Below are 17682 nucleotides of genomic sequence, written 5' to 3' on the forward strand. Positions count from 1 at the left end.
GACTTGTTAATTGTTTACTCCATGTGTAACTCTGTGTTGTCTGCTCACACTGCTATGCTTTATCTTGGCCAGGTCGCAGTTGCAAATGAGAACTTGTTCTCAACTAGCCTACCTGGTTAAATAAAGGTTAAATAAAAAATAAAATACTACTACTGTACTACTACTACTACTACTTGCGGCCAGCAGCATACCACCCTGTATACCACTGCTGGCTTGCTTCTGAAGCTTAACAGGGTTGGTCCTGGTCAGTTCCTGGATGGGAGACCAGATGCTGCTGGAAGTGGTGTTGGAGGGCCAGTAAGAGTCACTCTTTCCTCTGGTCTAAAAACATATCCCAATGCCCCAGGGCATTGCCCTGTGTAGGGTGCCGTCTTTCGGATGGGACGTTAAACAGGTGTCCTGACTCTCTGAGGACATCAAAAGATCCCATGGCACTTATCGTAAGAGTAGGGGTGTTAACCCCGGTGTCCTGGATAAATTCCCAATCTGGCCCTCAAACCATCACGGTCACCTAATAATCAAATCAAATCAAATGTATTTATATAGCCCTTCGTACATCAGCTGATATCTCAAAGTGCTGTACAGAAACCCAGCCTAAAACCCCAAACAGCAAGCAATGCAGGTGTAGAAGCACGTTTACAATTGGCTCATTCATCCCCCTCCTCTCCCCTGTAACTATTCCCCAGGTCGTTGCTGTAAATGAGAACGTGTTCTCAGTCAACTTACCTGGTAAAATAATGGATAAATAAAATACTACTACTAATGTACTAGTACTATTACTAATACTACTATTGCTATTACTACAACTACTACTACTATTAATGCACTACTACTACTACTAATGCTACTACTACTGCTATTACTACTACTAACTGCTACTATCTACTACTACTACTACTATTACTACTACTACTTGTTTACTACTACTACTACTACTACTACAGCAACTTCTACTACTACTACTATTTACTACTACTACTACTACTACTACTACTACTACTTGTCTACTACTGCTACAACTTGTAGTAGGAGTAGGAGCAGCAGCAATACTGCTCTACTAAATAGATGGAAAACAGTGACTCATTGTTTATAACAAAGGAACCATCCTGCACATCCGAAGCACAGCACAGATTATATGCGGCCACAAATAACTATGTGATAGTAAAGGGCAAAGGATGTCGAAACAATAACCTTGCATATTGTATGATCATTAAAGGGACAATTACCATTGTCCCAAAACACAGCTATTGGCACTACACAGTGGAAGATAATGACTTGTGTAGCCTTGAGGAAATATGAGCTTTACACACCACATCAGCATATGAGATAGGGGAGAGCGATAAGAGAGTGAGCTAACACAGGCAGTGGTTTAAAAGGCCAAGTGGTAGGCTACGGCAGGTCACTCATAGAGTAGAGCCAGTCCAACCCTTTCAGCAACCATGACCTACAACGGCACTTGGAAAGTAGACCGCAGCGAGAACTATGAGAAATTCATGGAGCAGATGGGTAAGAGAGCAATAGTTTTTGGAAAATTAGTTTTGGGGGAAAGACACTTCGGCACAAATGGCCTTTTGGTGGATGTTGAAAGCAAAGACAAGTAGGCCTACAAAATGTTTACATAAACAGGCATACAAAGTGCATTTAATGCAAATGAAGTCAATTAACTGTTTGTACCACAGGCAATTCAGTGGTGTGTTTGTATAAAAGCGATTTTTAATGCATTAAATGCCTTTAGATTAGAGGACTATGTATGTTTTCTGACATTTGACATAAGGCACTGTAAAATGATTGCATAATATCTAGCCAGGTGCTGCACTGTAGTACATCCAAATGAAATATCTTGTATAGTCATTTACGCATGGTTCAATTCGATTTGGAGTTGGACACATGGATTGTGTCTCTGTTCACAGGTGTCAACATGGTCAAGAGGAAGCTGGCCGCTCACGATAACCTCAAGATTACCCTTGAACAAACTGGAGACAAATTTGTCGTGAAGGAGGCCAGTTCTTTCCGCACGCTGGATTTGGAATTTACCCTGGGAGTCACCTTTGAATATGCTCTTGCAGATGGGACAATGCTATCAGTAAGCAATGCATTTATACAGTATTATATAGTATTATATTCTTGCAGCCATACATACAATGGCTGTGGTAGAGCCTAGGCTTAATTTTTATGTTGATGCATAGTGTATTCCCAGGAGAAGAAATTGGTAACAACATAATTGAATTTGTGCATACCACAATTCAAAGATTTGATTCCTATCTGTTATTTCCAATAACAAAAGTTTATTGCATTATTTTTCTGCGCTCGAAGCTATTCAATACTTGATAATGAGTTGCAAAGTAGAGGGCACAGTCACATTGGCACTGTTCCAACATGTCCACACTAGGATACCAGTTAAAACACATTCACAATACATTTCTCCATTATGTACAGTTTGCTACTGTACATTTAGGAACACAGGCCTGATGAAGTATAAAACCTTTCAGCAACTAGATGAATATGATATGGAAATCTTTTTCGATGTGCAGCATGACTGCAAAAAAGATTACCTGGCGTGTTGCCACTTGATTCTTGGACCAGTATCATGATGAATTATTTGACCTTTCACCCCTCAGGGTTCATGGGGCATGGAAGGAGACATGATGAAAGGTACATTCACCAGAAAGGACAATGGAAAGGTGCTGACAACTACCAGAGCCATTGTTGGAGAGGAACTTGTACAGGTTAGTTACCCTCTAAGGAAAATGTTATTTGCATGTGAAAAAAGTGTATATGCACCCTGTTCTAAATGAAAACATATTTACACTTCTGAAGAAGAAAACAGACAGCAGACCTTGGCCAAAGTACAAATCAAATGCTTGAAAGTACCTAGCTTGATTTACCTTGGAGTTTGCAATGTTGGGACAATTCCATTGGTTTAATTATACAGGGCAAACCAAATCAAGAGCAGCATTTGACAGAAGTATTTGTCATGGATATGGATTTGAACCAGGTCTGGTTGTAGGATATTTTTGTTGTCATAATAAAATACATACTCTTCCTCCAACAGAGCTACAGCTATGATGGAGTCGAAGCCAAGAGAATTTTCAAGAGGGGTTAGAGGAAACCGATCAAACAATCCAACCACTAAGACCAAGAAGAGCTACGTTCAAAACCAGAATGATACCATTTTACAACCTTTCTGAAGCCACTGGACCACTTTAGGTCTTTGTAACGCCAACATAATTTTTAGCTGTACAAGATGCACTGTTTGTAATAGAAATGTGTAAAGCAGGTTTTATTTGCACTTCAAGTTTTGATATTTTAAGAAGTAAACACATTTTTTGAATTATTTATGGACTGATTTTCTGAATTTCTCAATGTCCACAAAATGTATACAGATATTTCGGGAATATTCAAGATTAGATGAGTGCAAGCACACTAGCGCAGTACACTATTGCCAATGACTGTGACTCACTGTTGTCAATCATCAATGGAAATCAAGTGACTGCAAAAACCAGAGGCATACAAAAAACGTTTAGTGATTGCATAATTTTAAGTTTATTAAACAATGAATAAAAATAAATGCATAGGCATCTCCAAAAATATAAAGTGTACACAGTCAGCTATACTGTACATGTTTCTTTTCAAATGGAACATGTTGAACCTTCTCATGGAAAAAATGCAAAGGCACTCCAGATATAACAGCAGAGCAATATATACAAAATCCATACTCCCAAAAATACCCAGTGAGAAAAACAATTAAAACCTTTCCGCTGAAGCAAGACTTACATAAATAAATAATAAACTGTATATTACATGAATATATTAATGTAAAGCATTGAAATAACCAACTTTACAACAAGCAAATAAAAACACTACCAGTGAGAACTGGGAACACAGTTTCATGTTGAGCTCAAAAAGATTAGAGAGGATTCATATATCAACAGCCTAGGAACATTAGTGGGCAAATACTATGGCATCCATTGTTGTTAGTGTCCCGGTTTGTTGAGTCTTACCCCGAATTATTTGAATGCCAAAATGTCAGAACAAAAAATGAAATTTACCAGACATAATGGCAAAACCATTAATTTTGAAGCAGCATGGATTTAAATAAATTACAAAAATCAAATGACGGATCACAATTGTATTACATTTTGTTTTGATAACTGAAAAAGGACAGCCAAGATGCTAAGTTTTCAATAGCTTTTTTATCTTAAAAATTTGTGCACATAGACGCAGCACTACATTTTATGCTGATGAATGTAAAAGATTCTAATATCGGGGATATTGACTTGCATTGAATTTGTGCCATTAGATGGTAAAAAGTTTGCATTTGGAGACAGTGGCCAGGTAAACAAAACCAAAGCACGGATTGATGTCTCACCTTGTCCATAGACTGCATAGACAAACATGTAATTTTGTAATTTGGGTGAACTATCCCTTTAAATGATTTTTTTTCTTCTGAAAGTAGCAGGGTCCTCTGGGACATGGGGCAAGATTCAGAAGTTTTGTTTTTGGTTCGGCCCAACCATAATTGCTTTACCTGTTCTTTGCACACATTGCAAATGGATAGAGGAACATTGCAATGAAAATAAATCATTACGTTAATGAATCTACATACGTATCCCCAGTTAGCCGCAATGAAGTTTTGCCTATTGATGACTTAAATACCATAAAACTACAATGTAGCTCTGTTGCAATCTTTTATAACAGGCAATGGAGTTGAGATATCTGGAAAGTTTTCAAGAGACATTTTCCTCTCACAAAGAAGCACTTTGCATCAGCAAACTAACCATAACATTTTAAATATGTAATGACACATGATCCAAGGCAATTTCCAAATGCTGCAAAATTGCAACATAAATCATGAGCTGCAGTGTTCAGAAATCCCCATGGATAAAGTACCATCCCACCTATATAAAATATTACGGATAGTTTCCTCAAGCAAACTGTCACCAACAAAGTGTTATACTGTGAAGTGTTAAAGGTTAAATGCAGCTGTTTTTATCTCAATATCAAATCATTTCTAGGTAACAAAATGAAGTGCCTTACTTTGATTGTTTTCAATTAAAATTTGTTATTAGGAATGGCAAATTCTCGAGCAAGAATTTTGCTAGGACTGCCTGGGAGTGTTTTGAGCAGGGGAAAACTACAAAAATAAAAGAAAAAGCTTTTGCTGTTAATGGCGGAGAGGTTTGGAACTCTCGTATCTTCGACCCATCTCTCGGTCTATTAACTAATTTACTGCATGGTGATGTCACCATGGAAGGCCAATACTCCCTCCCACCAAAACAGGCAGAAATTTCAGACGCTCTCTTCAAACAGCTTACACTAAAATGGTATTCATCATTATCACAATGTCACAGTATTATTCCAACCTCATAGTGTGGAAATATATATTAGAACAAGATTTTGACTGCACTGGGCCTTTAAAGTTTACACATTAGCATGATCTGAATGGTTTTATGGATCACCAAAACTGAAGCCATCTCCCATTGGGTTATTTACCTAATACTTTTCTTCCTTTAACAATGTGAAATGTGAAAATGTTGTATGTAAAAAAGTTATGATAAAAGTTATGGTTCCTGGTTTTTGACAGGGAAATGACTCCTGACCTATCCAATGAAAACAGTATGAAATGAATTCTAATGTGAATTATATTTGTTTGGCTTCATTCAGAAACATCTAGAGGGCAACTTGCTATCAGATTTACCAACATTTAAATCAATTGCACCTTAAATTGTGATACTATGGGTGTCATTGCCAAAAACGTATTGACACAATCATGCTTACATAGTGTCCAACACTTTGGCCCGGATTCAATCCGATCGTAGGTTATAGACATTGATGAAAACATATTGACACAATCATACTAGCATAGTATCCCACACCTTGGAACACTATGCTTTTTTCAGACTTCCGCTATTTTCCGATTGAGACAACATTAGCAGCATTTACCGTAAATAGCATCTCCGTGAATGTGGAAACATTGGCTTTAAAAGCAGCAATAGCTATAACTCGCGATCATATTGAATCCCTGCCGTTATCTTCTCCCTAAATAAATACAATAAATAATAACAACTTAAAGGATTTTTTTGCTGTTTTCAAACTTACCTCTATTTTTTCCACTTACTCTGAAAGTAGTCTATGGGGCCAAAGAAACTGTCATCCACAGGTTTGATTTGTTTAAATAGCCACTATGAACAATTGGAGTGATAGGGGCAAGCTCACCATGTTCAAAATTGTACGACCAAATCAACTCAAATACCTTCAAATCACTGGTGTGAAGGTGAACGGCAAGGCACTGGAGTGACAAACCGCCCTTGCCGTCTCTGTCTGGCCGGCTCCCCTCTCTACACTGGCTTGTTAGTGCTCTCCCATTCCGTCCCTAAGAGAGGTGCATCACGTCGTGCAAGGCTTTTTTTCCGCTATACTCAACGTTATCTTCCTGTCCGGTTTTGGGCTTGTGTGGTGGGGGAGATCTTTGTGGGCTATACGCCACCTTGTCTCTGGGTAGTAAGTCGGTGGTCTGTTGATGTCCTTCTAGTGGTGTGGGGGCTGTGCTTTGTCAAAGTGGGTGAGATTACATCGTGCCTGGTTGGCCCCGCCTGGGGGTATCGTCGGGTAGGGCCACAGTGTCCCCGACCCCCCGTCTCAGTCTCCAGTATCTATGTTGCAATATGGAGTTTTTCCTAGCCACCTTGCTTCTACACCTGCATTGCTTGTTTTGGGGTTTTAGGCTGGGTTTCTGTATACACACTTTGTGACATCTGCTGATGTAAAAAGGTATTTATAAAAACATTTGATTGTTTGAAGTTACTTCTAATTCTAATTCTGAACATAGTGAGCTTTACCCTATCATTCCTTTCACTTTTTGGTTAGCAGTGGCTAAAGTTGGTCAAGTTAGCAGTGGTTGAAATAAATCTGATGTCTCTCCTTCCCTATAAAGTACTTGCATGGTACTGTATGTGGAAAAATTGAGGCAGGTCAAAAAAGTGTAGATATCATTTAAGTAGACCCAATAACATAAACCAATTGGAATTTGGATGTCAGTTGGATACAAATGTAAAGTATGCCATGCGCATGCTCATACTGTACACATCACTATTGTTACCTCTTTATAAGTCCTCATGCAGGTTGGCTAACATTATTACAGTTGTCTATTCAGCAGGATAACAAGTATACAAACACAATGATAGTGTTTGTATTATGAGATTGCTGAATTGGCCTCTTATATTCGGAAACAGAATTTGTGTTGCACATTACCTTAAACCAAAAGGTATAGAGTGTATACTCAACAGGTAATCGTTATATTTTACTGTATTATGACTTGGACTGCCCTTTCCAACTCATCTATCAACATAGGTACATTTTTTCTCTGACAGTGGACTATCAAACTGTATCTTACTTTAAAATACATAGAAGTACTTCAGTAACCCACAGTGCATCAGTGATTTGACATTTGACACTGATTACAGTTGAAGTTCTGGGAGCAACACTTTTCCAGCCAGCAGACTCTTTGGCATCCAGTTCAATAGCTTATTTTACATGGACATCAGACCTATGAGTAAGAAGAGGACAGTAGATTATTATGACAGTAGATTATTATGACAGTAGATTATTATGACAGTAGATTATTATGACAGTAGATTATTATGACAGTAGATTATTATGACAGTAGATTATTATGACAGTAGATTATTATGACAGTAGATTATTATGACAGTAGATTATTATGACAGTAGATTATTATGACAGTAGATTATTATGACAGTAGATTATTATGACAGTAGATTATTATGATATGGATTATATGTGTACGCCATGAATACATTTTCACTGTTTACATTAAGAAATAAATGCCATTTAGCAGAGGCTTTTATCCAAAGCATACATACATTGTTTATGTATGGGTGGACGTGGGAATTGAAACCACTGTCCTGGTGTTGCAAGCGCCATGCTCTACCAACTGAGCAACAGAGGACCGCATTACTAATGTGTGTTATAGAGCTGGTTGCTAAAAACCTTTCTTGTCCTTACACACTTCTTGTATTGCAGACCTGGGTACAATATCTGTCAATGTCAAATATTTTCAAATACATGGAGTTTCATTTCAATGTACAATGAAATGAACAATGACAGATATTGAAATGTACAATGAAACCAATGCAATAATACTAGAAGTGCACCACACAAACTATATATTTTTGATTAACAGATATTTTAAAGTATTTAAACTACTCAACCTATGTATTTGATCTAAGTCTGGTTTATTGGTTGTGCATTTTTCAGCTCTTGTTTTTTGCTTGTTTAAGTTGACATTTTAGTAATTTAGCAGACACTTGTATTCAGAGCAGCTTAGTTAGTGCATTTGTCTTAATGGCCCAATGCAGCTGTTTATATATGAATATCAACTCGTTTCTCGGTAACAATTAAGTACCTTACAGTAATAGATTTCCATTAAAATGGGCAATTCTTTTTTAGCAAAATTAACTTTTCTCAAAATAAAATTTAGCTAGAATATTTTATTTGTCAAATGTCAATCATCATGTCACCAGAATAAGACCTTCGATATTTATTGTAAAGGAGCATCAAGAAGTTCATCATAACTTATTATATATAGCCTAAACTCTTTTGGTTTACCGAGTGGTAGTGGGAGGACCACACACCATATCATCGCGTGACTCCAAGTTTACTTCGATACGATGGTTATTATATCAATATATGTGTATAAAGGTTTTTCCACCGACATTTTACAGACACAAAAATTCACACTTCGAACAAACACATTATCGGTCGGCATTTATACAATTGTATCGAAACTGCTCCCATCACAGCTGTGGATGGAAACATTGTTACTGTAAGCAAACATTTCCTCAATAAGTAGCAAAGTCAGTGCTTGTCCTGAGTAGTGGTAATTGAACAGCTTCAATTCTAGAATACAGATTAATATATTTATTTATTTTATTTAACCTTTATTTAACTAGGCAAGTCAGTTAAGAACTAATTCTTATTTACAATGATGGCCTACCAAAAGGCAAAAGGCCTCCTGCGGGAACGGGGGCCTGGGAATAAAATCAATACAATATAAATATAGGACAAAACACACATCACAACAAGATAGACCTAAGACAACAACATAGCAAGGCAGCAACACAACATAACAACAACATGGTAGCAGCACAAAAGATTGTACAAACATTATTGGGCACAGTCAACAGCACAATGGTCAAGAAGGTAGAGACAACAATACATCACACAAAGCAGCCACAACTCTCAGTAAGAGTGTCCATGATTGAGTCTTTGAATGAAGCGATTGAGATAAAACTGTCCAGTTTGAGTGTTTGTTGCAGTTCGTTCCAGTCGCTAGCTGCAGCGAACTCAGGGATGTGTGTGCTTTGGGGACCTTTAACAGAATGTGACTGGCAGAACGGGTGTTGTATGTGAAGGATGAGGGCTGCAGAAGATATCTCAGATAGGAGGGAGTGAGACCTAAGGGGGTTTTATAAATAAGCATCAACCAGTGGGTCTTGCGACAGTTATACAGAAATGACCAGTTTACAGAGGAGTATAGACTGCAGTGATGTGTCCTATAAGGAGCTTTGGTGGCAAATCTGATGGCCGAATGGTAAAGAACATCTAGCCGCTCGAGAGCACCCTTACCTGCCGATCTATAAATTATGTCTCCGTAATCTAGCATGTGAAGGATAGTCATCTGAATCAGGGTTAGTTTGGCAGTTAGGGTGAAAGAGGAGCGATTTCGATAGAAGAAACCAAGTCTAGATTTAGCTTTAGCCTTTGATATGTGCTGAGAAGGACAGTGCACTGTCTAGCCATACTCCCAAGTACTAGTATGAGGTGACTACCTCAAGCTCTAAACCCTCAGAGGTAGTAATAACACCTGTGGGAAGAGGGGCATTCTTCTTACCAAACCACATGACCTTTGTTTTGGAGGTGTTCAGAACAAGGTTAAGGGTAGAGAAAGCTTGTTGGACACTAAGAAAGCTTTGTTGTAGAGCATTTAGCACAAAATCTGGGGAGGGGCTAGCTGAGTATAAGACTGTATCATCTGCATATAAATGGATGAGAGAGCTTCCTACTGCCTGAGCTATGTTATTGATGTAAGTTGAGAAAAGCGTGAGGCCTAGGATTGAGCCTTGGAGTACTCACTTGGTGACAGGCAGTGGCTGAGACAGCAGATCTTCTCACTTTATACACTGCACTCTTTGAGAGAGATAGTTAGAAAACCAGGCCACAGACCCCTCAGAGACACCAATACTCCTTAGCCAATAAAGTCAATAAAAATAGCAGCACAATGTTGCTTCGACTCAAGGGCAATGGTGACATCATTGAGGACCTTTAAGGTTGCAGTGACACATCCATAACCATATATACATTTATATATGTATACATATATGTAAATATATAGAGAGATTTTTTACTGCATTAAATGAATGTGTCCTCATCATCACCAGTGAAATTAAATTAATTTGTGCCTGCCCTTCTCTCACTGATTTTGACCCAGGCGAGTGCAGCATGTCATGCTGTAATGCACAAAATAAACTGCATCTGTATGCATAAAAGGATCTGGTCGCGGAGCAATCAAAAAGGTGCTGATAAGAGGAACTGTGATGCATGGCAATTCCTGAAAGGTCACAGCGTATCACTTACCAGGTAATATCGTCACAAATAGCCACGCTCATCCAGTCCTTTGGCTGTCACTGGGTTCCATTTTGCAGTGGGCTTATTGCTGTTATGGCCTGTTTTTGTGGAAAAAATAAAACAATATATATAGATATAGATGAACTCAATGAAAAAACACACATGAAAAATATATATATATATATATATATTTTTTTTTTTTTTGACAGATGAGGTCAAAGCTAATTTTGGGCAGATGCCAGCTTTTAAAATATTTGGATGCTTTATATTTCTAATTAGAGTTGTAAGTTTACTGTTGCGACCACTCGTTTTGGAACAGTGTACTTACTCTACATGACTGCCCGTAGGTGTTTTTACAAGCTGCTGTGACTGTCCAAGCTTACCTGCATCAGGCCGGGTTTTGGGTGGGTCTAGCATGGAGTGTGTGTTTGCGGGGTGCAGGTGGTGGCTGGGGTGTTCTCCGGGCTCCGTTGGTGCTTTGGGCATGATAGCTGAGAGTAGGAGGGGTCGCTGGTGATGGTACTTAAGTCTGTATGTGTCTGTCATGCAATTGTCCACGCTGAAGTACGTGGTGAGGGAAACCCCTTGGGCTTCCGCTGACTCGGCTCCAGGTGGCCTGCAGATGGGGAGCCTCTCCTCGCTTTCGCCCGATGACGGGTTGCTCCTCTCTGGGTCCGAGCCCGACTTGGAGCTGGAACTCGACGAGGGCCTCTGCAGAGGGCCATTGGATTCCGACCTCTGGTTGGGGCTGGGGTTATGTGAGGCCGGGGTGGGCCGGACGCTGGGCCGGGGGCTGGTCTGGGAGGGCTCTTGGAGTAGCCTGGGACGGAAGCAATGGCGGCCAACATCCCCCTGGTGAGGGGAAGCTCGCTGGGCGGCTTTAGGGTGAGGCAGTGACGGCATGGAGGGCTGATGTTGAGATGAGGGTTCTTCCAGTTCGATATGGGGGGGTTGGTGGAAGGCCAGGTGGTGGGGGGGACAGGGGCAGGGAGACTCGGACAGAGGGGGCTTGATGTTGCTGGAGCGGTAGGCACTGTCCTCTGGTTCCGAGAGATTTACAGCCAGGTCGTCAGAGCTGTTCCACTCCGAGCTGCAGGTTTTACCCAAGCGCCGCACGGCGGGGCTGTCGCCATGGTGACCACCTCTGTTGTTGTTACTCATCTCTGGCGATCCCATCATGTGACTACTCCTGTTGTCTGAGGAGCTTGCGTCCCTCTCTAGACCTGCTCCTTTCTTAGAACTGCCAGAGCTGTATCTACATTTTCGCCTGTAGAATAGAATACAATAGAATAGAACACAATATACTTTTTAAGTGCACAAAATATGGATGTACACATTGACAATTAACAACATTAAACATATCAATAACAATAACAATATCCAAGTTGGTACATTACCTTGAACTTGGACTACTTTTCAGGAGATGTGAAACTTGATGGTCGCAGTTCTTTCCCTGAGTTGTCAGTTGATGTTTGCCTAGAAAGCAAATAGACAAAGCTGACTCACTGCTTAGGACAAAATTCAAATGAAACCCCAAAATCATGCAACCACCAACATTTAATGGAGTTATTTATTTACATTATTTATAAAGTATGGATAGTTTTCCCCCCACAATAATTCTTGATATTTTGTCCAAAAGGGAAAAGTAATACAACTTGGGGGTGATTCCATTGAATAAATTCAATCAACAGTTAATCAGGTCTATTTATTCATGATTTCTAAATTAGGAATAAGTATTTGACATTTTCATTTAAACCTCCATTTTCTAGAGACAGATAGAAACTGACACCTAATCGCAGAGAAATAACAAACAGAGAAACATTAGAGCGAGGGAGAAAGCGAGAGAAAGAAAGAAAGGGATGGACAGGCAGGTAGACAGACAGAAACAGAGAGAGAAAGAGAGAAAGAGCGAGAGAGAGAGAGAGAGAGAGAGAAAAATAGGGAATGGCCTATTTTCAGGGAGATAGCCTATTTCTCTCACAGTGCCAGTGAGTTGGGAGAGTAAAAGCATTTCTGTTTTTCTGAAGCACGGTGGCAGCACAGTGTTGATCTCCACCGCCATTGTCCCTGCCACCGGATCGACCAATCGGCAGACGGGCCAGCACAGCAGGAGGCAGTATGCATGCTAAATTCATCCACTTTAAAAATAGAAGCGTCTTTTTTTCCCCCACTGACCTAGAGGTCCATGCAAGGATAAAAGCTGTGGGAGACGGTTTGGCTCTCGATTCACACAGGCTTGACTGTAGAAGGAAGCATTGCTATAAGCTAACGCATTCAGATAAAGGGATAAAACATGTTCAACTCTATGCTCTTGCATAAAACAATGAAAGAGTGCTTGCAGTCAACACTCGATCACATGAAAATTGAAAAAGGGGCCAGCACTCACTTGATTCAGTTATAATAAAAGCTTTCAATAGCTTAGCTTTTATATATTTTACGGGGAGCATATCCTACTAGAGCACACAGTGCTCTACACACAAGCTAACATATGACTAAGATGGAAACAGTGAAGTCCAGCTGCGGCATCTGAACAAGCATTTGGGGATTACTGTCAGATTAATGAATGTGGAGGGGCTTTGTGGGTGAACAGGTTAAATCAACAGGTGGACATTCTAGAGACATACAGACAACCAGCGCACAATCCAAAATGACATTCTGTTTTACATTTATTCACCCCATACTGTGTTTTCATTTTTTTTTCTGTGACTAAAATGTCCTCTTTAGCCTCTGAACACACACAGGATAAAACGTACCTAAAATGCCATACTCTGGCCCCTCAATACTAAGATCAAGCACTCAACATGACAACAACAAATTATAGTCAGGATGTTACTGCATTTTTATATTTTGCCTAGCCTCATTCTCCGTGTGGAAAATAGTTAGAAACCTACAGTACTACACAACACATATCCTACTGTACACTACACATGTCTGATAGATTTTGATGTGACACTTACAGTACTGCTATTTACAGTAGCAACAGTTGGCCATTTGTTAGTTTGGCTCAAAATCTATTTCCACGCTAGGTTTATTTAGCGTTTTCTTCTCGGAAATCGTAATGTTTTTTAAATAGCTAGTGCAGATTAGAACGTAAGAGATTTGAAGGGCTTGGTCTTGCATGACTCACCAGGGCTGTGCAATCATGACAAAAATCCTTTGCGTTTAGGGCCTATTGCCCCCATATTCAGTTGTCCATAATCTAGCACCATTACATCAGGGGATCAAAATGAAAAGTCCCTTAATCTGCTTTTCCTTCTTCTTTAAAGCCTATGTTTCCCTGAAACATTGTATGGGGGAGGGGAAGATAATACTGATATATCTCTTTTCAAAACTCTGAGGATTTTGTCTTTGCTCGGATGTAAATACAAAGTCATCTTATAATACAGTTTGAACATTTTATCAAGGGTTGAACTATGATAGTGTGATGGAAATTAAGTAAAACATTTCCATCACAATATAGATAGAAGATACATTATGTATTGTATTGACTTAGAACTATTACTATGATTTTGCAGTTATAATGCTAGATCTTTGCAAGAATAAACCTTTTTTTAAGTGTTCTGAGAGATTTGTTATGAATGCAACTCTTTAGGGACAGTTTGAAATATGAAAAAAATATTTTCACATGACCCTCCTCTTGCACTGTAAAATGTTCTGCACACAATCCCCCTCAAAATTAAATAAAAAATAATTATTACCACCATAAATAACAATAACAGTAGCAACCTTGTGTTTATAAATGTGGATATCGTCTTTAGAAGGATGAGGGTTCGCTGACCACCACGGACAAGCTCACTCTCCCTGCCTGTATCTTTACACTACGACAAGAGCCAAATGCAGACAATGATCAGCTACTGGAGGGGGGAATCATATTTTCAAAATTTTTATGCAATATTTATAATGATATAAAATATATGAAATTAATTTTCCACCAACAGGTTTCTATGCCAATGCACCACACAACCAATAAGAAATAAATAACTGCATACCGATTACCAACTTCAAGCACTCATCATCATGGTTTGTGTCTTCAACACCACAACCAAGTAGAGTATGTCAGTCTCGAAAAAACAGAAAATACATCCCTCCCTAATCAATATCGAAGGCTTGGTTTGACAATCTCCAAATGTCATGGCATTTTTTGTGTGTTTTGTAACAGTTGTCTCTTTACATGAATCGAATAGCAGTTAAGCAGTTTGGATAATGGAAATATATTCAGTGTATGAATGTGAGAAGATAGCCAACGGGAGACTTTTGAAGTGGCCTAATCAAATTAAAACACTGTGACTAGTTGTGTTAATGCCACACATAAAAGGTAATACATTTTAAAAGTGAAATTACAAATATTTAGGCTATATTGAAGCATTAGGTTCTAGGTCAAAGAATATCTGCTCGGATCGGAGGCAGAACACTTGTTATATTTTTGTGAGGACAGAGTGGGACTGGGAGATGAGAAGCAAGTACAGGGAGTGATTTAATAGATACACGGACAAAAACAAAACAAGAACAGCGTCTGGACAGGGGGGAAAAAACAACATTAATGCAGACAATGAGAAGAAACTGAGGAAGTGACAGATATAGGGGAGGCAATCAATAAAGCAATAGAGTCCAGGTGATTCTGTCACGTTCTGACCTTTATTTCCTTTGTTTTGTATTTATTTAGTATGGTCAGGGCGTGAGTTGGGTGGGCAGTCTATGTTTGTTTTTCAGACAATCATGATTTGGGGATTTGTATGTTGCGGCCTAGTATGGTTCTCAATCAGAGGCAGGTGTCATTAGTTGTCTCTGATTGAGAATCATACTTAGGTAGCCTGGGTGCACTGTTTGTTTGTGGGTGATTGTCTATGTTAGTTGCTTGTGTCAGCACAGGTCTCATTTATAGCTTCACGGTCGTTATTTGTTTATTGTTTTTGTATTCAGTGTTCAGTACTTTCTTTAATTAAATATTCATCATGAACACATCCAACGCCGCATTTTGGTCCTCCGATCCTTCTTACCTCTCCTCTTCAGATGAAGAGGAGGACGACCGTGACAGATTCCCATGAAGCACTGATGCGCATAACGATGGTGACAGGTGTGCGTAATGGTGGGCCGAGCGCCAGAAAGGGGGAGCGGGAGCAGGCGTGACAACTTTCCTGAATAATGGGCCTGCTGGGAGCATAGGCCTATGTGGACACTATATAGGACGACTTTGGAGAATGATGATCGGCAACAGACAGCGCATTAGTATCAGAAGTAAATATACAGCCAGACTGTCCTGCTACTGTGCCTTTCTATAATCTGTCCTGAGTAGACCCACAACTGATCCTAATGGAATGAAACATTCAAATAACAGGGCTTTTGTACCATTACAATTTACAGCCCAGAGTAGAATTTTACTCAATTTAATATATTTTTGTGTGGTGTGATTGATAGTTAACCTATTGCAGATCTTGACAAAAGATTAACCTACCACGATTGTCACTATGGATAGAAGGCAGTATAGACAGTTGACTGGTAGACTACCCAGCTAGCACATAACGTTCTGAGAACCATATGTTTCTTAGAGCTTGGTGAGTGCGTGGTTGTCCTATGGTTATTTTGCATACAACCTTCCCAAAACATTCTGGGAATGGTGCAGGATACCCAGCTACTGTAGCACATACACTATATATAGAAAAGTATTTGGACACCCCTTCAAATTAGTGGATTTGGCTATTTCAGCAACACTCGTTACTGACAGGTGAATAAAACTGAGCACACAGCCATGCAATCTCCATTGACAAACATTGGAAGAAGAATGGCCTTTACTGAAGAATTCAGTGACTTTCAATGTGGCACTGTCATAGGGTACCACCTACCTTTCCACCAAGTCATTTCATGACATTTCTGTCCTGCAAGAGCTTCCCCAGTCAACTGTATGTGCTATTAATCTGAAGTGGAAACGTCTAGGAGCAACAAAGGCTCAGCCACTAAGTGGTAGGCCACACAAGCTCACAGAACGAGACCACTGAGCGCTGAAGCATGTAGATGTCCTCGGTTGTAACACTCACTACCGAGTTCTAAACTCTACAAAAGCTGCCAGGAGCTTCATGAAATGGGTTTCCATGGCCGAGCAGCCGAACAAAGCCTAAGATCACCATGCGCAATGCCAAGCGTAGGCTGGAGTGGTGTAAAGCTTGCCGCTATTGGACTATTGGAATCTGACCAAATGCATAGTGCCAATTGTAAAGTTTGGTGGAGGTGGAATAACGGTCTGGTTCAGGCCCCTTGGTTCCAGTGAAGGGAAATCTTAACACTACCGCATACAATGACATTCTAGACGTGCCAACAGTTTGAGGAAGGCCCTTTCCCATTTTACCATGACAATGCCCCCGTGCACAAAGCGAGGTCCATACAGAAATGGTTTGTCGAGATCATGTGGAAGAACTTCACTGGCCTGCACAGAGCCCTGACCTCAACCCCATCAAACACCTTTGGGATGAATTGGGACGCCGACTGCAAGCCAGGCCTAATCGACCAACATCAGTGCTTGACCTCACTAATTCTCTTATGGCTGAATGGAAGCAAGTCCCGTAGCAATTTTTCAACATCTAGTAGAAAGCCTTACCAGAAGAGTGGAGACTGTTATAGCAGCAAAAGGGGGACCAATTCCATATTAATGCCCATGATTTTGGAATGAGATGTTCGATGAGCAAGTGTCCACATACCTTTGGTCATGTGGTGTAACATTCTGAGAACCATATGTTTCTTAGGTGGGAATTTCAGTACTTCAGCATAACGTTTCCTACAGGTTTCCCCATGGTTCTATTTATAGTAATGTTCTCAAAATTTTCAGAGACCGTTAAGAAACAATGTCATTCTGTTAGAATTTCAGTACTTCAGCAGAACGTTTTCTACAGGTTTCCTCATGGTCCTATTTAAAGTCATGTTCTCAGAACATTAAGAAACAACATTCCTCTGTGGGAATTTCAGTACTCCAGGATATTATTTTCTGCAGGTTTCCTGATGGTGATATATATTAAGAATGTCATTTAAAAATAGATACAGTTCCTA

At 39.8% G+C, this 17682-nt stretch overlaps 2 protein-coding genes across 3 annotated transcripts in view; one reads left to right on the plus strand and one right to left on the minus strand.

Moving 5' to 3' along the window:
• The first annotated feature begins 1328 nt into the window (after positions 1-1328).
• Positions 1329-3336, plus strand: fabp2 (fatty acid binding protein 2, intestinal). Its single transcript, XM_020497032.2, has 4 exons — positions 1329-1506; positions 1911-2083; positions 2619-2726; positions 3053-3336. The coding sequence occupies exons 1-4, from the start codon at positions 1440-1442 to the stop codon at positions 3101-3103; spliced, it is 399 nt and encodes a 132-aa protein (XP_020352621.1). The 5' UTR covers positions 1329-1439; the 3' UTR covers positions 3104-3336.
• Positions 3337-3519: 183 nt separating this feature from the next.
• usp53b (ubiquitin specific peptidase 53b) overlaps positions 3520-17682 on the minus strand; it is a 53650-nt gene continuing 39487 nt past the window's right edge. For both annotated transcript variants that reach the window (XM_031837610.1, XM_020497033.2), the window contains exons 16-19: positions 12045-12123; positions 11031-11914; positions 10657-10745; positions 3520-7546 (exon numbers count right to left, since the gene is read on the minus strand). In XM_031837610.1, the coding sequence (XP_031693470.1) occupies positions 10669-10745; positions 11031-11914; positions 12045-12123 (1040 nt within the window). In that variant the 3' untranslated portion in view covers positions 3520-7546; positions 10657-10668. The remainder of the gene's footprint in view (positions 7547-10656; positions 10746-11030; positions 11915-12044; positions 12124-17682) is intronic.

Source organism: Oncorhynchus kisutch, linkage group LG12 (assembly GCF_002021735.2).
Source record: "Oncorhynchus kisutch isolate 150728-3 linkage group LG12, Okis_V2, whole genome shotgun sequence".
In the NCBI taxonomy this organism is placed as follows: Eukaryota; Metazoa; Chordata; class Actinopteri; order Salmoniformes; family Salmonidae; genus Oncorhynchus; species Oncorhynchus kisutch.